This window comes from Emydura macquarii, unplaced genomic scaffold, assembly GCF_026122565.2.
Source record: "Emydura macquarii macquarii isolate MOO-44397 ecotype Brisbane River unplaced genomic scaffold, CSIRO-AGI_Emac_v2 contig_561, whole genome shotgun sequence".
Lineage (NCBI taxonomy): Eukaryota > Metazoa > Chordata > Testudines > Chelidae > Emydura > Emydura macquarii.
Window position 1 is genome coordinate 12487802 of NW_027130698.1, and position 24545 is coordinate 12512346.

At 38.6% G+C, this 24545-nt stretch overlaps 1 protein-coding gene across 14 annotated transcripts in view; it reads left to right on the plus strand.

Annotated features, from left to right (window-relative positions):
- The window catches only part of CDH13 (cadherin 13), a 689068-nt gene that overhangs the window by 345261 nt on the left and 319262 nt on the right, over window positions 1-24545 (plus strand). Inside the window, exon 6 of one of the 14 annotated variants that reach the window (XM_067540173.1) lies at window positions 19671-19743. The exons of 12 other annotated variants lie outside the window; for them this stretch is intronic. In XM_067540173.1, the coding sequence (XP_067396274.1) occupies window positions 19671-19691 (21 nt within the window). In that variant the 3' untranslated portion in view covers window positions 19692-19743. Of the gene's footprint in view, window positions 1-17827; window positions 17925-19670; window positions 19744-24545 lie in introns of those variants that run through there. One more of the 14 variants, XM_067540172.1, reaches the window with a different exon arrangement.

Below are 24545 nucleotides of genomic sequence, written 5' to 3' on the forward strand. Positions count from 1 at the left end.
AGCTTTTGCTCTCTGTGTAAGTTTCCCAGACCTGAAGAACAGCTCTGTGTAAGTTTGAAAACTTGTCTCTCCCACCAACAGAAGTCGGTCCAATAAAAGTACCTCTTCCACCTTCTCGTCTCAGTGCTTAAATGAAAGGCATTAATATATCCCACCCAGCTTCTGAACTCCTCCCTGACATGCATGCATAGTCATTTCTGTTTGCTTGGATAATTCAAAAGATAATATCCAGTTCTTCTGTTCTTCTTTCCCCTACATCACCAAAAACTTTTAGCTGGGTTATTCTTTAGTTTGTGAAAGCAGTTTCCATCCATGCTATCCTTCTGACCTTGTAAATTATTAATTTACAGAAAAAGCTTTCCTAAAGATCTAGAGACGATGGCCCCAAATTCCCCAAATCAACACTTGTTTTAATTACCTCCCAAAATATCCTATCGAATGTAGAGGTATGATCTGATTGCTCCAAACCCTTGTGGACTGTCCTCATAAAGCTGTAGATGTCCTTTCAAGCTGTCATTGATTGCTACTTCCAGTACCTTTTCAACTGCTCAAGTCAAGAACGTAGAGGTCTGGCGTTAACCTTTTTAAATGAACATATCTTCAACCCAGTAAAAACTCTCAGTGTAGCTGAAGAGATTTTAAATATATCTGCTAAGGGCTCCCTTATCTCTTTTGTTGTTCCCATCAAAATTCTGGAAAGGATCCTGTCTGGTCAAACTTCAGACAACCTAATTTTGTAATCACGGGTTTTGCAGGGACCTGATTTCCATTAGTATTTCTTCAATCTCCCCTGTGAAATACATGTCCCTTATCCTTTTTTTGTGAAAACCGAGGCAATGAATTCATTAAATTTTTGGGTCAATAAATTACTCTTTTCAGCTCCTATGGGCCCCACTGTCTCTTTCACTGACCTCTAGTTCCTTATGTACTTGAAGAAAATCACATTACCAATCTTATCCTCTTATGCAATCTTCCTTTCATTCTCCACTTTTTCTTCTTATCTTTTTTGCACTCTCTTAACTTCATTTTGTATCGTTTCTACTTCTCCTGTCATCCTGGATGTGTTGTCATTCACAGATGTTTTTCCTACTCTATTTGTATTTCCCTGCTCATCCATGCTATCCTGCTTCATGCCTTTTATATACTGCATTGCTAGAGGCATTCATCACCTGAACATAAACATAAATTTGTCCTTAAGCACTTTCCATAGCTACTGCTTCCTACTTTGTCTGCACTGATTTATGCTGTTTAAACAAATGTACCTTATAGTTCGATACTTTTCCAAATATTGCTTGTTTACATTCAAAGTATTTATTATTCTCCTCCGTGGCATCGCTTTAATGATCATTACATACTGAATTAGAATGGTTTTACTATTGCTTATGTACCTTGAAAAAGTCACATTCTGAGAGACTGAATCTAAACCAAGAATTGCACTGTTTGCATATTGATCTTCTCCTGCAACCGCCCTGAAAAAATCCTGAAATTTGAATTAATTTTTGCCTGCAAACTTCTCAGATATACAGTTCTTTATGATCTGTGTCAAGAAGCATGAAGATAAATCAGGAAATCCCCATATTCTCGACAGCTTTTGTGCAATTAAACTGAATTGTTATCAAGTGATTATAATAGATTTAACAGAAAAATATTCTATTTAGAATGTATTATATTTTTTAGATTTATTTAAACTGTATACCCCATGATCCCAATTAAACTAGTTAACAGAAGAAGAAGAAAAATCCAGAAAATAGAAGTAACATGGATGCAATGGGAACACAAGATTTAACAGGAATTAGTTATATCCCATGCTCATAACTACTCCCTCGAAAATATTGACTTTTAATTTATCCAAATTCTGTGTCTTCAAATTAATGTATTTTTTTTCAGTTCAGTTTGTAATGGTAACCATCCCCAAAGCAATCTAGGGGGGAAAAGGACCTGTATAATAGTGTATATGATAATTAAGTAATTTTAAAGCCATGATTCCATGTGGCTAGAACTCCCATTGATCTAGTTTAAAAATCGTGGTGGGATATGGCCCATTGTTTATAAAGCTGTGCATGCATATGTTTATGGAGAAGGAGTGGTTTTGCTTTTTTGGAGGCGTATCTTTTTAGTGTAGAACACTGTTAATATTTCGTGGTGATTTCACAAACTATGATAAAAAGATCCTCTGAGCAAGCTCATTGCTGGGTCAGTTCTCCTGGTCAGTTCTGGGATGGTAATTCATGCATCTCCCCTGACGTCTACAAATTAAATTAGTCTACAAGGCCTTGAAGATTTAGATACTGTGGCCCAGATTTTCAAAACCATTAGTGGCACAAATTGGTACTTAATCTCTGTGCAGTTATTGTGATACGAATGCAAACTGGACAATAACTGCAAGAAAATGAGAATTCATTGATGCTATTCAGGTCAGTTTTAAGCTTGGTGCTGGTGTGGAATGGTTGCCTTGGTTGAAGATCTCTGGCTAATGATGGCCTAACCCTAAACCAAGTATCCCTGCCAATTCCTTCCGCTATATCAGATGCCTTTGATATGGTTGGTCATGAGACCCTGCCAAGCCAACCACATGTGTCACTGCCCTCTTCTGACAGAGAGGAACTCGGCTAATATCACTGAATTGTTCATCAGGGCTCTGTCATGTTGGTTCTATTCTGTTACCTCTTAGTGGAAATACCACAGTCCACACTGGCATGTTTCCCCTACAGCATGTGTAAAGCTGTAGGGGAAACATGCCAGTGTGGACTGTGGTATTTCCACTAACACTCATATAACAACCAGGTGGTTTAAATGTAAGTGAGTGGGCTGACAGCGAGGCATGTAAGTAAGGGGTCCTTGACTGTGGAACTCACTTCCCAGTTCACTCTTCCTAAGGCAGGATTTGTTTATGTTTCGCATGCTGCAAAGCTCATCTGTTACCCTCCCCGTGGGACTGGAGGATCTGAGAAGTTCAGTCAGAGTTAGAGTTTAAGGGACCGTAGATCATCTAGCCTGACCTCCTGTATATTACAGACTACGAACACAAACCAGCACTCCATGGCTAAACCCCAGTTGTGCGGGGGTGATCGTAGAACTTTGTTCTGAGCTGCTGAGATTGGGGAAAGTCGTATTTGTATATTTTTTTCTCATCAATGAAGTGTGCCCTCCATCATACCTATGCAATGTTCCAGAGTTGTCACTAAGGTGTGATTTGGCCCTGTAGCTGGAACTTCAACTAATTTGTTGATGATACATGAGAATAAATAGAAACTATCTCCATTCTCCATGGCTAGCTATGCTAACAGGAGTCAAATGTAGGAACAAATATATATTTTTGAAAGAAGTAACAGACCTGGCTCTGAACACACCCATAGGGGAGATATGTTGAGTAAGAAGGTGCTCTGTCTGCATATTCCCTATTCACAATACAACAGCAGTTCATGTGTTATGCGTCTTTGTGCCTAGCTCCCTAGATAGCTCAGCTGGTGCTATTGTCCTTTCTGACATCTCCTTTCCCCAGTATTGTCGGCCCTAACTGCAATGTCCTCACTATATTCTCGCTTGTTTTGAAGGCTGTAGCACATATATTTGTATGTGCTGCCTGTTTTTTATCTGATTTTTTTTTTTAATCATTCTAAATTCCAGCAAATGCAAATAGGTCTATATATAATTTAGGAGTGAAGACTATGTTTGGCCAAATATTTTAAGTTCTACTTGAATCTCTTTTTCTACCATAGTTAAATGGAAATCATGTCTCTCCTGTCAACATCATCAAACCCATGGTGCATTGTCATCAGCTTCATAGTCACCACACTCTCCAGTTTCTTTGGAGGACATCTCAGCCATATTGAACTCAGGCACCATAATCCTAATGTATGCATTATTGGCTACCCATAGTATTTGAAACTTGTGAGTCAGCCACCTCCCCTCCTCCCAAAATCACGAGATTTCCTTTGAAGTATGACTTTTTACAATATAATACAATTTGTTCTTTTTTTAAAATTTGCTTTCTGGGTTTTGAGCTTCTAGGATTTTCAATCTCTTCTCTGCCATTATTAGTGCTAGAAACCTACTTTCTCAACTGAGATTCTCACATATTACAGGATTGGAGTAGCTGCGGTTTTAAGAAAAACACATAATATCATGAGACTCATGATAAAATTGCAAGAGTTGGCAACACCTGCATGTGGCAATGGGAGCTGTGAGAATTTCTTTCATTTTTACCACACAAATCTTTCGTGGTGAAAACATTCATGAAAAGAAATGATTCTTGTCCATGTAAATCTTTCTTTCTTTCTTTCTTTCTTTTCTTTCTTTCTTTCTTTCTTTCCTTCCTTTTCTTTTCTTTTCTTTTCTTTCTTAGTATACTGTGAACAAATCAGAGAAAGATAATCGGAGGGTGACAGCTATAAGTTTGAAAAAAAGCATGGAATAGAGAGAGCTCGTATAGTGTCACAGATGCTTTTGTCTAAGTCACTCTGTTCATATTTCCATGATAGAAGCCTTGCTGTCTTTGAAGGGGTTTATCCGGGTTTATTTTGGTTATTATTAATTTTTTTTCCCTTTTATATTACAGTCACGCTCTTCAAAACCATAATCACCCACTTCAAAACCAGGCAATTATGTCAGGTGAGGCAGCTTTTCTTCCAGTGGCTCATTAATGAGGGACTTGCCGTAATCAAGAAGTGAGAGATTAGTTTAGAATTTTCAGCAGACAGGGTTCCTGGGGCTCAGGCTCTGAAGGGAGATTTTTTTGTGTCTAAGAGCCATGCCTAGAATCTGCTTTCTTTTTGGCTGACCCAGCAGAGGTAGAAGAATGGGTAGAGGTAGAAGAAAGCAGTAGAATCCTTGCAGCTATCATCAGTGCTCCTTGTGATGGAGACATGAATTCATTAAGGCAGTTGAGGTAAGATAGTACAGGCAAAATCTTGTCCGCTGTGAAGGCAATGGGTGTTTTGTCATTTACTTCACTGGGGCTATGATTTCATCCTGTAAGTACATCTCTTACACTGTTTTTCTCTCATGTATAAACATGTGAAAGCATCTGTGGGTGTCAGCAAACTAAGGACCGTGGTTTGAGAGACATTTAGGACTCTAAGATACTCTCATTCTTTTCCCAGAACTTCCACGTCAGCTTCCAAAAGGATAGTTCTCCATATGGATAGCTTGCATCGTTTTCAAAATATTGGTTTAAATAAAGTTCGTTGAGACTGCACACAGCAGCAGAGGCTGCTAGCAGTTCTTTTCCATTCACCTCCATGGCTAACTACTAGAGGAGGAAGACTGTCGTAAAAAGTCCATCTGGGATTAAGGGACTTCCAAATGGAGAATGACATGAGATCTGGAGGAACACTGAAAAAATTGACCTTAAACTGGGCTCCTCCATCTGAAGATATATATATATAATGAGAAACAGAGAGAGAGAGAGAGAGAGAGAGAGAGAGATTGTATTTTCTTCTGGTCATTGTCTACAAAGCCTAGGTCTTGCATAGTGCATATTTGGGTAGCTACCGAGGCAGTACCCACTTGTAAAATTCTACCTTTCCTCATAAGATGGGGTCTCAGAAGGAATATACTTGTATTGTTTTATGAACACTGCAAAAATCACAACTTTCCTCTGAGGTTTGTAATTAATGTATTATTTTTACATAGCTGCAATTCAAATGTCTTTGTGCTGCACCGTATCTGCAGTATCCATCGCCAATGAGTGGTCATGTATCATCATGATACATCTAATAATATACTGTATCATATAGAACTTGGTCCCAGTCTTAGCTGACACCTAAATAAAAACAAAATAGGGGGGATTTTTTTGCTTAGTTGTGAATGACTAGCTTTATGTATACAAAATTTAAATAGATTATAGGTTATTGATTCTTTTTATTTGTATGTTTGTGTAGACGCATGAAAAATGTTCTTTTGTCTTTATATTCCTATAGATTTGGGTTGAGTATTCAAGAATAGTCTGCCACTTAGAGCTGTTTGAAAAATGAAACAGGTTTTTGAAAAAAAATTGTTTTGCTGGTTTCAGAACGAGAGTGATTTTTTTATTTTCATTTTTCCTTTTCCTCTCCGTTTTCACATTTTCTTTTCTCTGTTTTTCCACTAAAAGGAGGCAAGGAGGAAAGGAAGATAAACGGGTAGTGGTATTGAAAAACTATAAACAAAAAATCATTTTCCAGTTTAAAAAAAAGCATATTTTGAAAAAAAGAGACATTTTTCAATTACCTGAAAAGTTATATTGACAAATATAAAATAATTAGTAAAACATTAACCAGCTCTACTAATACTTTCTTTTCTTTTCTATTTTTTTATTCATTATCATTACTGATAAAATAGTTGGAATGGAAAGATCTCAGAAAGGCCATTCAGTCACAACCATTAAAGGTGATATCCTGGTTCCACTTCAATCTATTGGAATTGTGGCATTATTTGGAATGAGGTCAGGTTTTCACCCAATATTGCTAAAGGTAGTAAACCTAAGAGGAAAAAGATTTAAGATCTAAATCCAACAGTGTTTAATCCCATCAAATGGGGTTTTACCTCAATAAAGACTGTAATATTGGTGTCTCAGTGAGAAATCTAGAGCTTCCAACAGAGCCTTAGAGGAAATGCAACCATTTCAGTACTAGACCAATCTGAGTTGTGTGTAACTTCAAGTTTTTAGAAGTGAAAAAGTTTGTACACTACATTTGCTGTTCTCTGGAGGATTATGTCTAATGGCATTGACCTTATTGATGCATGGAACTGCTATACATTGAACCAGTAAATTAAACAGCAATCCATTGCGTATATAGACTTTAGGAACCAGCTAGCTGATTACCCAAACATGTAATTTAATAGTCATTCATCATTGCGGAATAGAGTTATGGCAATACATAACCAGAAGAAGAATGTAACTGTAGCTGTAACCTTTAATACATTTACAGTATGTCAATCTGAAAAATGTACTGTGAATCACATTAAAATTAATACTGAATGTTAATATTGCAATTTAAAAAGTGCAAATATCACTTAATAATACTAATATTGAATACTTGAGTTCCTGTAAAAACTACAGCTTACACTTATTTGCAGAAAGAGTATAGAAAATATAGTATATTAAGGGAAAAAAGCTATTCAAGGACGCGCGTCTCACCATATTGTTTTTCTTTAGTGGTAACTATCGATCAATACTATGCTTACTACCAATACAATACGCTTTGAACTTCTAAATGCAAGCATATAAATCATTCCCTAGTCTCTTCTTGGCGGGGTGAAACCTAAAAGTCAAGTTGACTCCTAAATCCAGGTCAGTGGGATTAGTGAATTGATCAATGGAATTCTGAATAAATTACCATTAAAGGAGAATTTGTATTTGTTAGAGAAGCTGCAAATCATCTCCTCCAAGTATTATGGTCAGATTACTGGCTTCTGACAAAGGATTGTACTATGGATAAACTCATTTCATAATTTATTTCTATTTGTGCAAATTCTCATAGCAATGGCAACTAGTTAGGAGACAAAGAATAGAAATACTTTTTTTTTTTTTTCCCCCTGCTTTCAGGGGAAATTCCAGTGGTTATTGAAAAGACTGAAAGTGTGATTTATGGAAAATAATTACAAAAAAATATGACCAGTTGTTGGTGCTGTGGAAGGTTGTTACTACTGCAACGTTGTTAAGGCTGCCGAGCGCTGCTGTTTCCAGAGTGCCGATGTCAGCTGCAGTAGCAGAGAGTGCAGCTTGCTGATTCAGGAGACTCAACGTTATTAGTAAAGAAATTCCTCAGGCTCAGTTCGGTGGTGAAGGTGCTTGTCCAGGTTTTTTGTAAGGAAAGCACAGTGCTAATGCCCTGTCCAATGGGTTAAAGAGATGCTAACACATTTATGCATGTGACAAGGTAAAAGCTCAGTCAGGACACCCGGATCCTATCCACAGGGCTGATACAAAGATTATGTGTTTACATATGTGTTTACATAATTACTTCAGAGATCTGTGTTTTTTGTACCATCTTTCTCTGGTCAGGAATGTGCTTACTTGGTGTTAACTAACACCTAGTGTCTTGTTATTTTGCCAAGACCAGGCCTACTATGGTTAACAGCTTTTGGTTCACATTGTTAGTTATGCCTACGGCTCCAGGAAGGCCTACATCACTGACCTAATTTAACTTTGCCAATACACTTTGATTCTCAAGCTGTTAATCTGATTTGTGCAGAAGTTGTGCATTCCAGCTAATATTAATAGAATATGTACAGTGCATGGACATACATTGTACTATGCCAGTATAAGTGCACAGCTCAGACATACATATCTTTGTATCTGAGACTAAAAAGAAGGCACCTAGGGATTTGCTTTTCCATGATAAAAAAAAAATGTTATGGACAGCTGGAATTTATGCATGTATTTATTCATACTATTGGCAATCATCACCATTATGCTACATTCCTGTTTAAATGTGTGTATGTGTGTGTTTAAATTTTTGGGTGATAAATGTTTTTGTGTTTAGTGGGTTTTTTCTTCTTTGTTTTCTTGTTTTTACTCCTAATGCACTTAGCTGTAGATGGAACGTTTTAGCTTGAACATTAATTAATATCTCTGAGCACTTTCCTTTCATCTCTTTCTGCTTCTCTATCTCCCTTAAATTATCCCATTTGATCGCCACATTTGGTTCTTCCAAATCTGTTTAGCTGAAATTCCATTGCCTCTTGCTATAGCACCTGATGTTATGATTTCATCAGGTCTTGCAGGGTATGCGAATGCGAATCAGTTCAGCACTTGAATGGGAGATGAAAAGAATATCTAAGCATTGAAGTAAGTAGTGTCAGTCATTTAACAGACATCACTCTTCTTTTGGCATCTGTACTGAATCAAAACCCTAGCTCAACTGAATAAAAACCCTGTTCTGCTGGAGATACCATCATTTTGAATCAGATGAAAAACAAGGTTACTTTATCCATTTGGGCATCCCTTTGAATTTCATTGCAACTGTAAATATTATAAGACCAACAAGGCCCAAAACGTTTCAGCTGGGCCTCGAATTCTCAAGTCCAATACTCCTCTATCTTTCCACAAAGAAAGACAAACACATCCATACAATGCTTATGATTGAGCTCTGGAACTAGAATCATTACATCTGCTTGTATGCTTGTCTTGACATGAGTAATTGGGCGTGAGGGAAGGCTCATTTCTTGGAGGAAAGGATTAGAGAGCTAAATAGATCAGCAGGCTCAAAATTGAATGTTTGTGCTAGCTAAGATGGGTAAGTGGGTCAGAAAGCTAAGAGACAGAACCTCTGAACTAGCCAAGATAAGTGGGAGAACACCCAGGGAACCATTTACAAAGACCAAGGTAACAGTGGACAAGACAAACCAGAAAGGTAAAGATGAGGTGAAGTGTAGGTAATACCTGGACAGCATGGGGACAGAGCATGCTTACAAGGGTTAGTTCTCACAAAGTAACCAAGCCAATCCCAAAACACGTTATGTAATGTATAGAGAAGATTGTCCTTACTGTAGCCAAACCCATGCTCTGCAATTGGTGAGAAGTTGCATGCCGTAGTAACCAGCTAATAGGTTGTTTTCTATGTATTTACCAAAAAGCAAACAAAAAGTGATGGGAAAAGTCCAGAAATACCTTATAAATTGAAGATGAAATGTGTCTTTTTCAAAAGATACTAAAGCACTCAGGGTTTGAATGACTCAACAACATCTATTGACTTCAGTTGGAGTTGTAAGTGCTCTGCACTTTTGAAAAGAAGGTCTACATATATCGCTTTAAAAAGGCAACACATTATTTTCCCAGTTACCTTGGTATTTCACGTGATATTGCATTGTGCTTGCAAAAGCACCAAATAAGTGTTGTTATAGTTAAATATCTATCTGTGGGTGTATACATTCATTTTTCCATTTTTTTCCGGTCACACCAACTTTCATTTGTTTTATTCCAGTTAAACTTTTTTTTCCAAACAGCAAAAGATGCCACTTAATGTAGCAGGGCATTTGAAGTATTTACAAAGCTTTGCTCTTAAAGACATAGGGCTCAGTTTTGCCACCTTTATTCATGTTGAATAGTACCTTAATCTTTGAGTATTGCCAGTTAAGATTCTAATGCCCGACTAACATTGAGCGTATATTCATTTGTGAGTATTCTTGCTAGGTTTAGACTATGTGCCCATTAGTCAACATTAGTGAGCAGTTAGGGTCTGATCCAAATCTGATCGAAGACAATGGGAGACGTCATCTTACTGACTTCAAAGGGCTTTATATCAGGCACATAAATTACATGAGTAGTCTCGTTAATGTAAATGGGAGTAGTCATATATGTATTTGCCTGCCGTTGAAAGTAAGGGGTTTACAGTCTTGGCCTCTGGTTCCAGTTCGACTATGCAAGGAGTAAGGGTGAGGTTCTCATGTGAATATGTGATAGACTTTATCATTATTGTTTTTCAAAGTAAACTGTATCAATAAAATACGGTAGGTTGCTGCACCACGATGAGTATCTGATATGATTTATTCTTACACACATTATGGAACTTATTCTGTGGCACCTGGTGTTGTTATGGACATCAGTGCAAAGTGAGTGTAAAATGTCACCAGATAAGAATAGTAGCATTTACACCTACTTTGTGCTGATGTAAATAAATATACAGTTTGAAGTGCAATGAAGAACCAGGGTGCATATGTTTGAAATCTGTGTAGTTTTCTCAATCGTGTTTATGCAGGGAACTATCTGTTCTGTGTGACCTGTCTCAGATACACATAACACACGAGGTGTAGGGCCAATTAACAATCCTATGATGGTAAATCCATTATCTTTGGAAAGAGAATCCACCATCAGGAGATGTTAATTCAATGTGACACCAACTGGGGCGTTTATATACAGCTAATTGCAATGTCAGACATTCTGCTCTAATTGAGTTTAATTGTGGCAAAATTGGAGTTAATTAAAAGTTAATGGTATAGAGCACATCGTGTTATCAACTACGAGTGCATATTTCATAGCCATATTATTGTTGTTTAAATGGTCCTTTCAATTACTGTGCCTCAGAGTGGCACTTTTGAAATGCACGGTAATTCTGTTCACTGACTTTTTAAATTTTGTTTGGGGAGGGGTAAGTATAGACCTCTTTGATCTGTTAAAAAACAGCTAAAAAGTTCAGACTTGTGTAATATATCTCTCTGTAAATATGAAAAACGACATGCCCGAGCACCTTGCTAAAAACAGAATTGACTTTACTGGAAAAAATATTGGCGAAAATGAAGAAAATATATTTACCCAAGGGATTACATTTCTGACATGGCCAATCACATTTGGCTCCTTTGGCTTTTGTAACTCCATCCTCTCCTGTATCTCTTCTACCTCTTTGACTGTTCCATCAATATCTCTTCTTGTGAGTCAGCATTCTCCCCTTTGCTGCTTTCCATGGGAGTCCTGGAAAGCTCTGTGATTGGCTGTCTCCTCCTATCCTTTCTTTGGATAACTCACCTGTTTACCATTGACTCTCAAATCTTTCTCTCCATCCTGATCTCTCCATCTGTCTGGTCCCACATTCCAAGCTGTCTCTTTGACATCTCCTCCTGGATGTCTTGATGTCAACTCAAACTTAACAAGGCCAGAACTAAGCATCTTTCCTCCCTAGCCTTCCTCGATTCCCCTATTCTCTGTCAATTTTGACAACACTAACATTCTCCTTGTCACTCAAGCTGACAGCCTGGGGGTTCTCTTTGAATAATCCCTCTTCCTTGCTTGCTCCACGCATTCCTATCATGTCCAAATCTTGCACGTCTTACTCCATAACATCTAAGAACTGACTTGTCTTTATTTTTGGCCACACTATTGAAACTCTCATCCATGTCCTCATCATATCACATCTTTAATACTGCAGTCTCCTCCTCTGTGGTCTCTTGAAATGCACATCATCCATCTCCAGCCCATACAAATTACAACTGCTAGAATAATCTTCTCTGCTTGTCATTCTGAACATCCCACACCCTAGTTCAACCCCTCCACTAGCTTCTTTGTTTCCCATTGCATCAAGTTCTAGTTCTTCTCCTTAGTTCCAAAACCCTCCACAATTCTTCCCCTCCAACCTATGTGTTCTCATCTCATTGCATTATCTCTTCACCCTCACTTCTCTAATTATTCCAACCTCCCACAAACTTCCCTTTGCTTTCTTCCTTGTTGTTCCTTTGTGTGTGAAACGTCCTCTTTGAGCTAATCCACCAGGCCACTACCCTCTTTTCCTCATCAAGATTCACCTCTATGATATCACAATAATTATCCAGCAATAATGGAATCAATAAGCAGCGTCTTTGTAACAGGGTGGCTTGCCCCTTAAGGGCTGGCGGGCCTAAGACTAACCACATTGATTCCTAACTGTGTCACACTGGAGAGTGGGTGCAGGACTTAATTAGTTGGCCAAACAGGAGCTGATGCCCAATAAAAGAGCAGCAGGAAGCTGCCAGGGCAGAGAGAAGGGATCACAGAACTCTCTAGACAGGGAGACCTGGGAGAGACACTGAGCCAAGCCTGAAGCCTTATAGGAGAAGTAGCTGCTGCTGGAACCCACAGACTTTGTTTTGGGACTTTAAGAGTGTGCCTGGGCTCTGAGGTAAGAGCCTGTTAACTGCTGTTTAAATACTTTTCCAGAAGGCTCCACTGAAGAGAGAGACAGTAATATATACAAAATAGGGTTTTGTTTCACTTTGTGGGCCGTCAGAGAGACCTCATCGTTACCTCACTGAGAAGGACACTGAGTCAGGCGCTGAAGAGTGACCTCTGGCCATGAAGGTGTGTTCAGGAGGGGGCTAGCTCTGTAACAGTCTTGCAGATGTCCGACTGAGGAGAGCTGATCCCATATTAACAGCTGCAGCTCTGATAGTTTATTTACTCTCTCAGCCCTTCCCTTCTGTTTCTTGGTGAGCTTTCTGGAACAGGGACTGTTGGCCAAATCATGCTATGCATTCACACAGGAAAATAAGGAGGTAAAACCTGGCCCTTTCTCCCCTGTTCAGGCTATGTGCATTATGGGTTACAGAACAAGGCAAGGAAGGGGGATGGGAGAAAGCAGATTTTGTGGGGTGTCCACTCCCCTTCCATTGCATGTGGGTGGGGAATTGGACAGACGGGTGGGGAGCTTTGACATGTTGGCCAGTGTTACTCAGCTGCCATGTTCTTTTACTACAAGTTATTCTCTGAGTCCCAATTCATTTCCTTTTCTGTTCTCTTGGGCAACACAACTATATACCTCCCTTACTCAGGAATCACTTTACCTTCATGATCTAACCCTCTATGAATGGACAGTGCACAAAGCACTGTAGGTACAAATAATAAGTAAAGATAAATATTGCCTAGTCCCACTCAAATACCCCAAAGAAAGTGAATATAAGCCTGCTTTTCTGCTATCAGAAAACCTGTAAGGTCAGTATTTGCCATTAGGCAAACCTATTACTCATAAACCTTTTATTGAAATGAAGGGAGCCCACTAGTTCAGATAATAAGTGTTCCCCCTCCTTCTGAATAGGAGGTAAAAGCACAGTGCCAGACCTGTTCCCAGATGAACAATCCCACATACAGCTGTGCATTTTATTGTTGTATGTTACAAAAAATTCCTCTAAAATATTAGAAATTACCACCACATCTCTCCATGTTTCCTAGAAATCCCACTGGTAAAACAAGTAGTTAACAAACCGAGAGGAGATTTTGTATCTCAAGAGGGGAGTTATTGGGTATTATTGAACACTGTCAGTTTTCACAATGGAGCAGCCCAAATTTTTTAATCTCCAGCAGTCAGTGAGAATGTTCCAGGTAGGACTCACTGGTTGTGCTGCTGATGTGAGCTAGCCGTGTCAATGGAATATTACAAGACGACTTCAGCTGAACAATCCTACAACAATTATTCAACTGAGTTGGCCTTAGCCCAGGAAATATATCAGTGATTAGGTGCTCAGCTACTCTGATGATAGGTATAGTGTAAAACTAGACAGACATTAAAATGGCTGCTGTCAGGTATCCGTAAATGTCATTTTTCTGAAGATGTGTTTTCCAGTTTGGATTGTCTCTTTTGTAGTTGAGTTCACCAGTCTGTAACATAAAACTGGCAGTTTGGTAGTTCTCCTAAGTGGTCTATCTTAGCATTGCACTGATACACCTTTGAACAAATCTGGTGAGATAGGTTAGTGTTATGTCTAGGCTTGTGGTTACTTGCTGCCAGTCATCACTTTATTCTCCTCTCCCTATTCATACCCAGACTTCTATTGATATTAACAAGAATGATGCGTGTCTACGGAAAGAACAGCAGCATTAATAGGCAGCTAGAAAGCTAAATGTCAGTTACTATCATAGGAGGCATATAAATGATCTAGCATCATCTAAAAATGGAATATTTCTCTCCTATTATGTTTGGAAATTAGTCTAAACGTCCATTTGCTTGAATAGTCTGTTGCTGAGTATCCAAAATGTTTTACTATTTCCAGATTTATTCTCTTGTTGTCTGTCATCGAATGCACTAACTATGCCTTGATCCAGAACTCTGTAACTTAACATCCGTTATAGGGTATCACTTCTAACCAAGACAGAAGACAGTTCCAAATCCCACCTAAATCAAGATCTAAAAGGTCCTCTTTGATTTCAAAATCCTGGGTGGAGTTGCCTTTAATGTTAATAGAAGTTGTATAGTGTAACAGCAGTCGTTCAAAAGGATCTCTTTCTCATAGTATAAACTAATTAGTTTCATAGGCCAAAATTCAGTCAAAATATACTGTATAGTTATATTTTATTGTTTTTGCTTGAAAGCATTTTTTCTGAGCACAGCTAACAAAGCAGACCCAAGTTTTTAAAATGTGCAGTCCGAAGTATTGTGATTGCTTATACAAATCAAGCATTTTAGTGTGTGAATGTCCAGTGACTGTCAGGCAGATTAGTATTATCCCCATTATACAGATGAGGACACCAAGGCATAGAAATGCTAAATGTCTTGCACAAGACAACACATCTAGTTAGTGGCGGAGCTAAGAACTCCTTTAATGTAGTCCACTGAGCCAGCAGCTGAAAAGGCAATTTATCCTATTGCCATGAGAGTGACAGGGTTTCTGTTACAGATTCGCTCTTGATCCACCAGTTTTAAGTAAGTTAATACTTTCTTCTTCATGCACCATAACTGTGATAAGTGATCAGCATTATCTTTACTTGTTGCAGATCGGAAAGCTCTCAAAAAATCCTCCATTTTATAAAGCCAATGGCCTCAAAAAGATAAAATATACCCCCTGTTGATGGCATGTTCATTTAAAACAGTTCCATACTTTCCAATCAGAGATAATAATGTTTGCACTTCACTAGGAGAATTGTATCCTGGGCAACATTTTCATTAATCTCTTTACTAAAGTAAACTGGTTTCCCTGTGGAAATTAATTATGGGAGTAGTATCAGAAATTTTATTTCTATAATATACCAGTGAGATCTACTGCTGTGTCTTTATATACTATCACGCAGCAGAGCGATAATCTATTGTAATAAGCTTAAAAAGAAAGGAAAAAAGCAGCATGTAATTAAAAACAGTATAACACAAGTATTTGCTGTCTTTCCTAAAGCCGAAATGTCCTCTTGTGCTATGCTTTGAAAAAAATTGTGGGCCTGCCCCTCAGAAAATGAGCAAAGCCCAAGTTTTAAAAGATTTGAATAGTATGAAAAGTAGTGAAACATGATCGGGATTTGCCATCTGGGTACCAGGATAACTGGATCAGGGCTTCTTGCTGGGCAGAACGACAAGTGGATATGTCTATTGATTCCAATTGACATTATGCACTCATTGACTCCTGTGGGCTCAAAGTTAAGCTTTGATGCTTTCCTGGATTTTCTAACCTAAAGGCCCACCACATAATCCACTTTGAGAAAGCAGTGCAGATTCTTCCATTATGGCTTCTCCCCTGATTTGGCCCCTGCCACACACACACATAGTATGGTACCTTATAACTCAGCATCTTAGCCTAGGGATCAGGTCCAGTGTATGCACATAAACAACATCTATGTAATTAGGAAGGGGTGAATGAGTCTAGTGATAAATGCAATTATGCAGCAGTAGAATAATTCACCTATCAGTTTATAGGGGAATGTAATTCTTCATCCAGTATTTGGAAGAGTTATTAACATTTACAAATGTCTTATCATCTGTTCCTGATTAAAATGTCCCTTTCTTACTTTTAAAATGTATCAATAAGGTGTTAGACAGGCTGATATTTAGGTTCATGATAAACAGATGAGAACATGAAGTTTAGATGTAGAAGGCCAATATTTCTAGTCTTTTGTTTCCCTTCTTTGTTCATTACTGAGGAAAAAAAACAATACCATTTTGCTGGACTTGAAACATCATTGTATAGAGACACTGGTTTAACACCAGTTTTAGTTTGAACTGCACTCAACGACGGCTGCAATAATCAGCCATTTTATCAGGTCATTGACTTTATCAGAACAAGATATGCGCATGTTCTGAAATGATTATTAAATTATTTTGGGCCAGGCTGGTAGCAAAGAAGTAGCACGTTGTGCTACCATGGGAGCTATGGACATCAGCATCTAGAACACCTGTTAAAGTGATCCGTTGAGTCACTCCGCAAACAGTCCTTCTAGCTAATTCAGGCGCCGCAATGCTCTTCTCCTCAGCTGGAAGAACTATGATCACATCATGAAGCCTTGTGTATGAGTTAAAGAAGTGGCTGCAATGGTAGGTTTAGAATTCGAGAAGCTCCTGAGGGTCTGCAGGTCCCAAATTCTGCTGAACAAGATTGTGCATCTTCACAATATTCTGCACTTCAGCATGAGGAGAGCAAAAAATGCGTTCATACTTCCTGAGGTGTAAACATGGGAAAACAATTCTCATGTTGTAGATATTAGAGCTGGAAAGTCCATCCTCCTGCTCAAGCAGGATTTTTCCCCATAGTCAATGTTCTTATACTTTCTGAAGTCTAGTTTTAGATTATTTATCTCAGGTTTGTCTAAAATACTGTAATAAGCATGGCAATTGGATGCCCTTGTGCCAGACGATTACCAGATAAGACATAGAGATATCTCGCTATAAAGAGAGGCATGTCCAAAGGCTCTGAGTACGTTTTTAAAAATGTAGAAGGTCAGTCATCAGACAAAGTAAAGGAAAGCATGTTTGCCATTTTGCGGCTCATTACAACACTGTAGACCATTAATGTCACTTTGTAAAATGCTGCAAATGGAAGTAACTGTCTAAAAGATGACATAATGCTCCACCAAAGATCATAAAATGCTGTGAATCATATTTTTTCTGGTTTCTCTATGAAAATGGTGAAATAATGGATGATACTTGGGCTGGAATTCAGCTACTATAATCTAGCAATATTCACAAGGACTTCTCTCTTTCTCCATTCTCTCTTTCTCCAAACTGTTTGACAAGTATTGTTCACTCCTGATAATTATAAGAAAATTCTGTAATAAATTCTTTGTGAAAATTAACTGTCAGTCTGCTCCGCTGAGAACTATAGCCTTTTATTAGCTGTACAATTGCAATTTAGTAAGCTGTAATTTACAATACCCTGTTTTATCCAGCCTCATAGGTCCATTGTGACGGCTTCAATGCTGTATATATTTAACATATTTCTCAGAATATATTGGCTGTTGTAACAATTAGAGCTTTGGGCTATAAACTTGTATATCTTTTCCTTATTACACTAATAATTACTGTCTATTAACATCAAAGAATAATTTTTAAAAACCTTTTTCAATTTTTGTATTGATTTTTCACTTTAATACACACAAACTTCTATACCAATGACAACAACAATCTACATTCACATTCTCGGTTGAAATAGCATTTCTATATAATGGTTACTTTTTTCCATCTAGGGTCATCAAGAAATGAATCTCCCAATGGGCCCGTAACATATAGAGCTCACAGGATTAGATAAAATGGAATGATCTTTGTTCCCCTGGTGGGTGAATAAAGAGTTATCTCAGCCAATGGTGGGTAGTGTGTTCTATGTGTAATAGGTTGGGGATTCTGAGGTAATATTTATGTATAACTCTCTAATACGATCCTTGTATTCCTGCACTTCAGCCTACTTCTCTGCTGAAGCACAGGCCAGAGGTCAGTCGTATGTCTGTGTGTAGGAATATAATATAATATAGTTAATTAACTATGTCTGCAACCAGCATTTGGAATACTTGTGAAAACTTTTCTTAAACAGCTATTGTATGGTAAACGCTGCTGGTGTTTTGCACACAGATTTCCTTGTTTATTGCTGTTATGCAAGTTAAGTGCAAGGTATTCCTTAGTATACACATACTCCTCTCTCATCTCTTCACTAAGATGACTTCTCAGTCTCTGTAGTGGGCTATCAAAAGTGCACGTACGTCACAAGGTCTACTCAGAGCGAATCTCGTCAGGAAAAGGGTCTCCAGGCCAGCAGCAATTCCAGTCACCTTCCAGCAAGAACAGGAGTCTGTAGACTGGATCCAAAGTGACATGAACTCTGGGAAACAGCAGAAATACACCTTCTATTCAGCTGCAGGGTCCACAGGGCTGCCTCGAGTCCCCCTGGTTATAATCTTTTGCCCACTGACTTCTCAGTGGCTTAGCTTTGGTGGTGGAAGCATGAAACCTACTGAACTGCTTGTCCTAATTGGAAACATTCTGCCCAGCTTCAGGCACAGCTACCTAGGATGACCAATAACTACAACGCCTCTTCCTTTAGATGTCTCTGTGCTCTTTTAACTAAGGGCTTGTTTACATGGAGACCCTCAGGAAAGTGAATCCAAATTTAGCTAAAGGTGTGAATTAAAATTGGATTAGTTAAACTGCATTAAACCCCTCTGTGGACACTCTCATTCAGAATTAAAGTGTCTTTAAATCAGTTTATTTTAACCTAATTTAATTCAGATGAATTATCATTAGGTGCACAGGTTTGAAAATAGGGCCTGAAATCTTGTGTTATAGTCAATCTGCTTTTAACACACAGCAAATTTATCTTTACAAATCTTTTCCAGATGTTTCCTAGACTATTATTGTATCCAAGAAACTATATGTTGAGCCCCAGTCTTGCAGGGAATGGTACTGTGACCTCCACCCTTTTTTTCAGGGTTCTATATTTTAAAACTTTTATAATTAATACTTTCTTTCTGTTTAACAGAGCTTCTGCTTCTGCCCTTCTTTCCCACAGCTTCTATGTCTCTGCCCACAGCCTTCAACAGTATGAGTATTTCAGCCCTTTTATTACATTTAGGTGTGGTCTTCAGTGCAATGCAATAGAGCTTCTCAATATAAACAAGATTCTCTTTAATGTTTAAAAGCAAAATCTTGGATAATTACTGTTTCCCAGGAAGAGAATTCCCAAAGATCCACTACCCTTCATGATTGTGATGGGTCCTCAAGATACAGATTTTCTGATTCTGGAAGTGCTCCAAACATCATGATCTGATTCCTCTAGGGCCACATTTTCCCCTCATTTTATATCATTTCAGTCTTATCAAAATCCAAAGGATTGCACAGGGCATAGCTCTTCACAAAACTTGTCCTATTCTTTTTAACTGATGCATTTGTGCGCTCTAAATTGTAGAGAGCTTGGCTGCTGATTATGCTGGATCTCCAGGATTTGTCTAGTCCCTTTGGTCTTGCCTTTTGCTATGTGACTGATATGATGGCTCTTCTAATTTGCATATTTCCCATAATTTGCATTTGCTGCTTTTTCAGGTTGCAGCTTCTGCTAACTAAGTTATTACCAGAGAATTTTCTTGACTGTGAGGAGTAAAGAAGAACACAGCAGGTGGCTGTGAGATATATCTATGTATCTCTATATATGCATACATAGATGCTAAGTAAAATTTTTTAAAAAAAATCAGAGATTAAATCTCCACTCTCTGATGTTAAGATTAGGCCAGGTGGTTTACAATAAACTTGAAGTGTTACCTAAAATGCCAGTAACTCTCTGGTCCCTTATGGGAAGATTGTTGATGAACTTCAAGAGGATGAGTCAATTGCTTGGCTCACATTTGATAAAGTAGTGCAGAATGTGGGAAACAGTTGCTAAGGAACTCCGTGTTTTGCCATCTGCTTCCACTAAGCAGTAAAATTTTCCCTTTGCCACATTTCTGGATTCCATGAGTTCGTAATGGTTTTCCATTCCCTCGACTCTCCCTTCTGTGACTCAGATACTTTAGCAGAAAGAGTTTCAAACATGTTTAATTTCTTTGGCTAGGTTGTTGTTTTCATCGGGTAGAAACCCAATGCATTCTCTTATGGATCATTTATGTTTCTGATTGTAAGAGAGATTAATGGCCCCCTTTAGTAAGCACAAGTCCTGCTGTGACAACTAAGTTTCAGAATCCTGTGGTTTGGGAAATAGTCCTCATTTTCAGTTTTATTTGTCCTCTTTAGCATTCCTATTTAGCTGTAGCCTTAGCCACAAAATCCTTTTCTTGCAATTTTGGGTGTTATTCACTCAGTGAGTATTAAAGCAAAATATATCTATATATATTTATATATAGATATAAAGAAAATAGGTTGATTCAGAGATGCTGGCGTATAGTTTCGTTCTTCTTGACCGATTGCTCACCTATGTAAAAGTCCCTTTTATAAGCAACGTTAACAGTACAAATACAAGTAGTTTGCAGAGTTAAACTGAATTTAGCTACTGTGTTTGTATGTCATGTGGCCTCTTTTTTCAGATGCAAAATAATAAGTATTGAGGGGGGGACACAAAAGTATCTGCAGTTTATTTTCGAGCTGACAGTACGCTGTGTACTTACAGTAGGCTCAAATTCAGCCATGATCAGGAAAGGTTTATTTCAGATAGAGATAGTCACAATTATGTGTTAGATAAGGTGGACTTAAAAGTGCATTTTACATACTGGTGGGTGGTTCTATACTTTTCTTATCACCGAGTTAGCATTCTCCAGCATCTGTTGTGAGAAACTTTTCTTTCCCCTTATTTCCAGAAATATTCCATAAAGATAATCCTTCATTTCCACCCACTCCCGCCATCTCGAAAAAAGCTAGGCAGTAACTTCTCAGCATAAGGATCTCTAAAATAATCCATGTGATCATAATGCTTTTCAGTGCTGACCAGTTTAAAGGTCTGCTGTCTTCTGCTTTATAAAATGCTGTGGTACGTTCAGTGGTTCCGAACTAGGTCAATAAAAAGTCGCTCCAGGCTGAAATCAGATTTCCAACTCAGTTCATTGATTTAAAAAAAACCAAAACAAAACATTTTTACACTGTTTTTAATTAGTTTGGCTGTCTTTTCATGAGTGCCTAGAAAGAAAGGTTTGTCGGTTCTTGTGATGGGAAACTCTTTCCGCCAGTGCCCCCTAGTGGTCAGGCAGGGTGTGGCACGTTTTCTTCCTCACAGACGGCCCCTTTTTCACTATAGCTCTGTCATGTGGTGGGTCTGTCCCTTTTTTTGCAGCTCAGCCCTCCGAATGGGTCATGAGTTCTAGTCCACTCCTTTCAGGGTACACAGAAAGAGTCCAGTAATGGGACCATCGTCAGATGCCTGCAAGGGCTTCAGAGCTTTCTCCTTTGGTCAGGGATTTGGAATCTAGACCTTTGTGCACTCAGGCCTTCCCCATCTGGGTTGCCCACTGAGGGATAGACTCCTGTCCCCTTTTTAGAGGTTAGTGGGAAAGCCAGGGCCCATCCTTTCCTCTGGGCTCTAATCCAGAGTCCAGTGGGGGGTTACGTCCTGCACGTGGGGTGGTAAGCAGTTACCTCTCTGCATCACTTCTTACCAGAATCCCTCTTTCCCCACAGGATAAACTAAAGAACTGAACACAAAATAAAGTTTCAGACCGTCACAAGCTACCATCAGTCCCTCTTTTGCTGACTTGATCAGATCAGTATCATCAGTGTTGCCTCTGGCAACAAGACTGTATTGCCATTGTTGCCCCTGGCAACAAGGCTGCCTGTGGTACTCCTTCCCAAGAGCTCAGAGCACAGGTCTACTCGTTTCCTCTACCTCCCTTCCTCTGAGCTGCTCTGCTTCCCTTTTTAAGCCCCGCCTCCAGCTTCTGCAAAATTTGCACATGTGGCAGGATGAGGCCACCTGGGCCCAGAGCTGTTCCTTAGCCCCTTCTTCTACAGCGTGGAGTTTGCATACCTCATCACAGTTCTGTATTTCTGTATAGTTCCCTGTTCAGGCCATATGTCATACTAGCTGTTTTGCTTCTTGTCTGTGGGTAACTTACCAGAGCATCCTAGTGGATGATTTCAGTTTAAACTCCAGAACTTGGAGATTTGGGCTTTGCAACAGGTTTACCTATTCAATGGAGATTAGAATATACAAAATTCATGGCCATTCCCACATACTCAGAAGCTTACAGAGCAGTCTGAATGCACAGAGGAGTCATATCAACTAGCATTTCCATCTCCCATGTTCCCACACCTTGTCTTGGATCTCCTTCCCTGCCCCCACCCCCGCCCGCCCCCTACAATAGGGATTCTCTGAATGATTTCATCCATATCTTGGGCTCAGAGATCCACCTGAATGGTTCAACCAGGAAGGGGAAGCCATTTTGCTCCATTCTAATTGCAACCACATGGTGCTCTCTTAGCTTCTCTCTGCATCACAACAGGATAACTGGTTTTGGCAGCAGGATGACATCCGAGCAGATCTCATCATCGGATGGAACATCCCTGTCATGCAGTCAGCTGTGGTCCACTTGGGGAACCGAAGGGAGAAAAATGCAGCAGATGTTGAAGCGCTAAGATCTATCGTTGCAGCTTTTAAGAACACCGAATTCAACAGTCATCACTGGAATCATTCTTTGTTTCCCCATTGTGAAAATCTTGTTAAATATGCTCTTCACCTCATGATGTACAACATTTTCCCCCTCAAAATGGAGCCCATATGGCAACATGAAATGGCTCATTTAATACATATGCTGAGGTCTCTTGAAGTCAATCTTTCCCTTTGTACCAAAAGCTAAGTTTTAAGATCAGTAAGTAAACCTCATTAATATGCTGAGCTTTTGCTGAAACTACACATAGGATATATGGTATTAAAAGATAATTTGATACAGACACAAATGAAGAATGATTAAAGAAACTTTGATCTTCATATTTTAAGGAGGATAGTTGTACTTATGGAGGAGGAAGAAGGAAGGAAAAACCAAAGTTTTCTTGAAGTGTGGATTAAAAGATTAGCACAAGCAGATTACGTGTCCTTATAAATCAGGAAGGGGTAAGTGAGTGGCACAAATGATTTATGATGTTTCTCAGGGAATCACTTTGTTTTCTTTAGAGTTATTTCATGACCAAAACTCAATTTAAAAAGCATAGAAAATATGCAGTTCCCAATTATATGTTGTTCCTACATGATCTATAATAAAGGGAAGAAAGGTAATCTTGTGGATCATGGACTGCAATCAGGAGACCTTAATTCAGTTCTTGGTTCTGCCCCTGATCTCCTGTCTGATTTTCTTTAAGTTACTTATTCTTTCTGTGCTTACTTTCCACATCTGTAAAATGGGGATATCCTGAGTCTGATATTGCTAGGATAAACCTTGAGTACTTGGGAGGAACTGATACCATGGTGATGGAAGCCATATAAATACACAGACATGCTGTAGAATCGTATAAATTTAGTGATAAAATAATTCCTGCCAGTACAGGATTGCACTTCACACTCTTCTAGTTCTCTACTTAGTCAAATTATGGGTGTGCAGATTTCCTTTGGGATTTTTGTTTCTGCAGACTCTATAATTGACTGTCTGGAAGTTGTCTGAGATATTTAGTGTTATATTTTTCCTTCTTAATGTCCTAATTAAAACTTTTAATTACTCTTCTTTTGACTCAATACAACTCCATCTTCCTCCATAATGCCTGTACTTTTTCATTAAATTAGTGGAGGCCTTTGCCATTAATTCTGGTGGGGAGTCAGTCCCTCAGTTTATGTATTGGAAGCAGAAATGTCTTGAACTAAAACTCCAGATCCAAACACATCCCAAGTTTGCATCCAGAGCTGAACTTTGCAGCTTGGGTCCACGTCGAGCTGGAAATACACATCAATCATTTGAGGTCAATGAAATCTCTTCTTCTCTACCTTTCTTACTTAGCTTGAAATCTGCCTAAAAAGTCTTCTAAGGTTTAAACTTGAGAAGTTAGTACCCCTCCTCTTTAATAAGAGACTATATGGTGCAAACAGAAGCAAACAGTGTCTATTTGTTATCTATTTATCCACATTTTTCAAATAATTTTTAATTAAGATTCTACAATATATGACCAAACAGAAATATATGACCTCATAGCTTTAAATCATTCATTGAAATATATCAGCAGTAGCAAATTACTAAGATTATGATCCATTTTGTAAAGTTAAATAATCAATAATCCTGATCCATCTGTCTTATATTATTAGGGGAAGATCTAGACACCTTGATAAAGTGAAAGATAGTGTGTGTGTGTGGTGGGAGGGGAGGTGGTGAATGTAAATAGCTTCCTGGTCTATACAATGTAATGATTTTTCCAACGGACTGTAATGATTTCATCAGTGAATGGCTGTTTACTAGGTAGGAGTTTTGAAATCAGTCTTTAAGAAGAGACTCCATAGGATGTGTCACCAAAGCATTT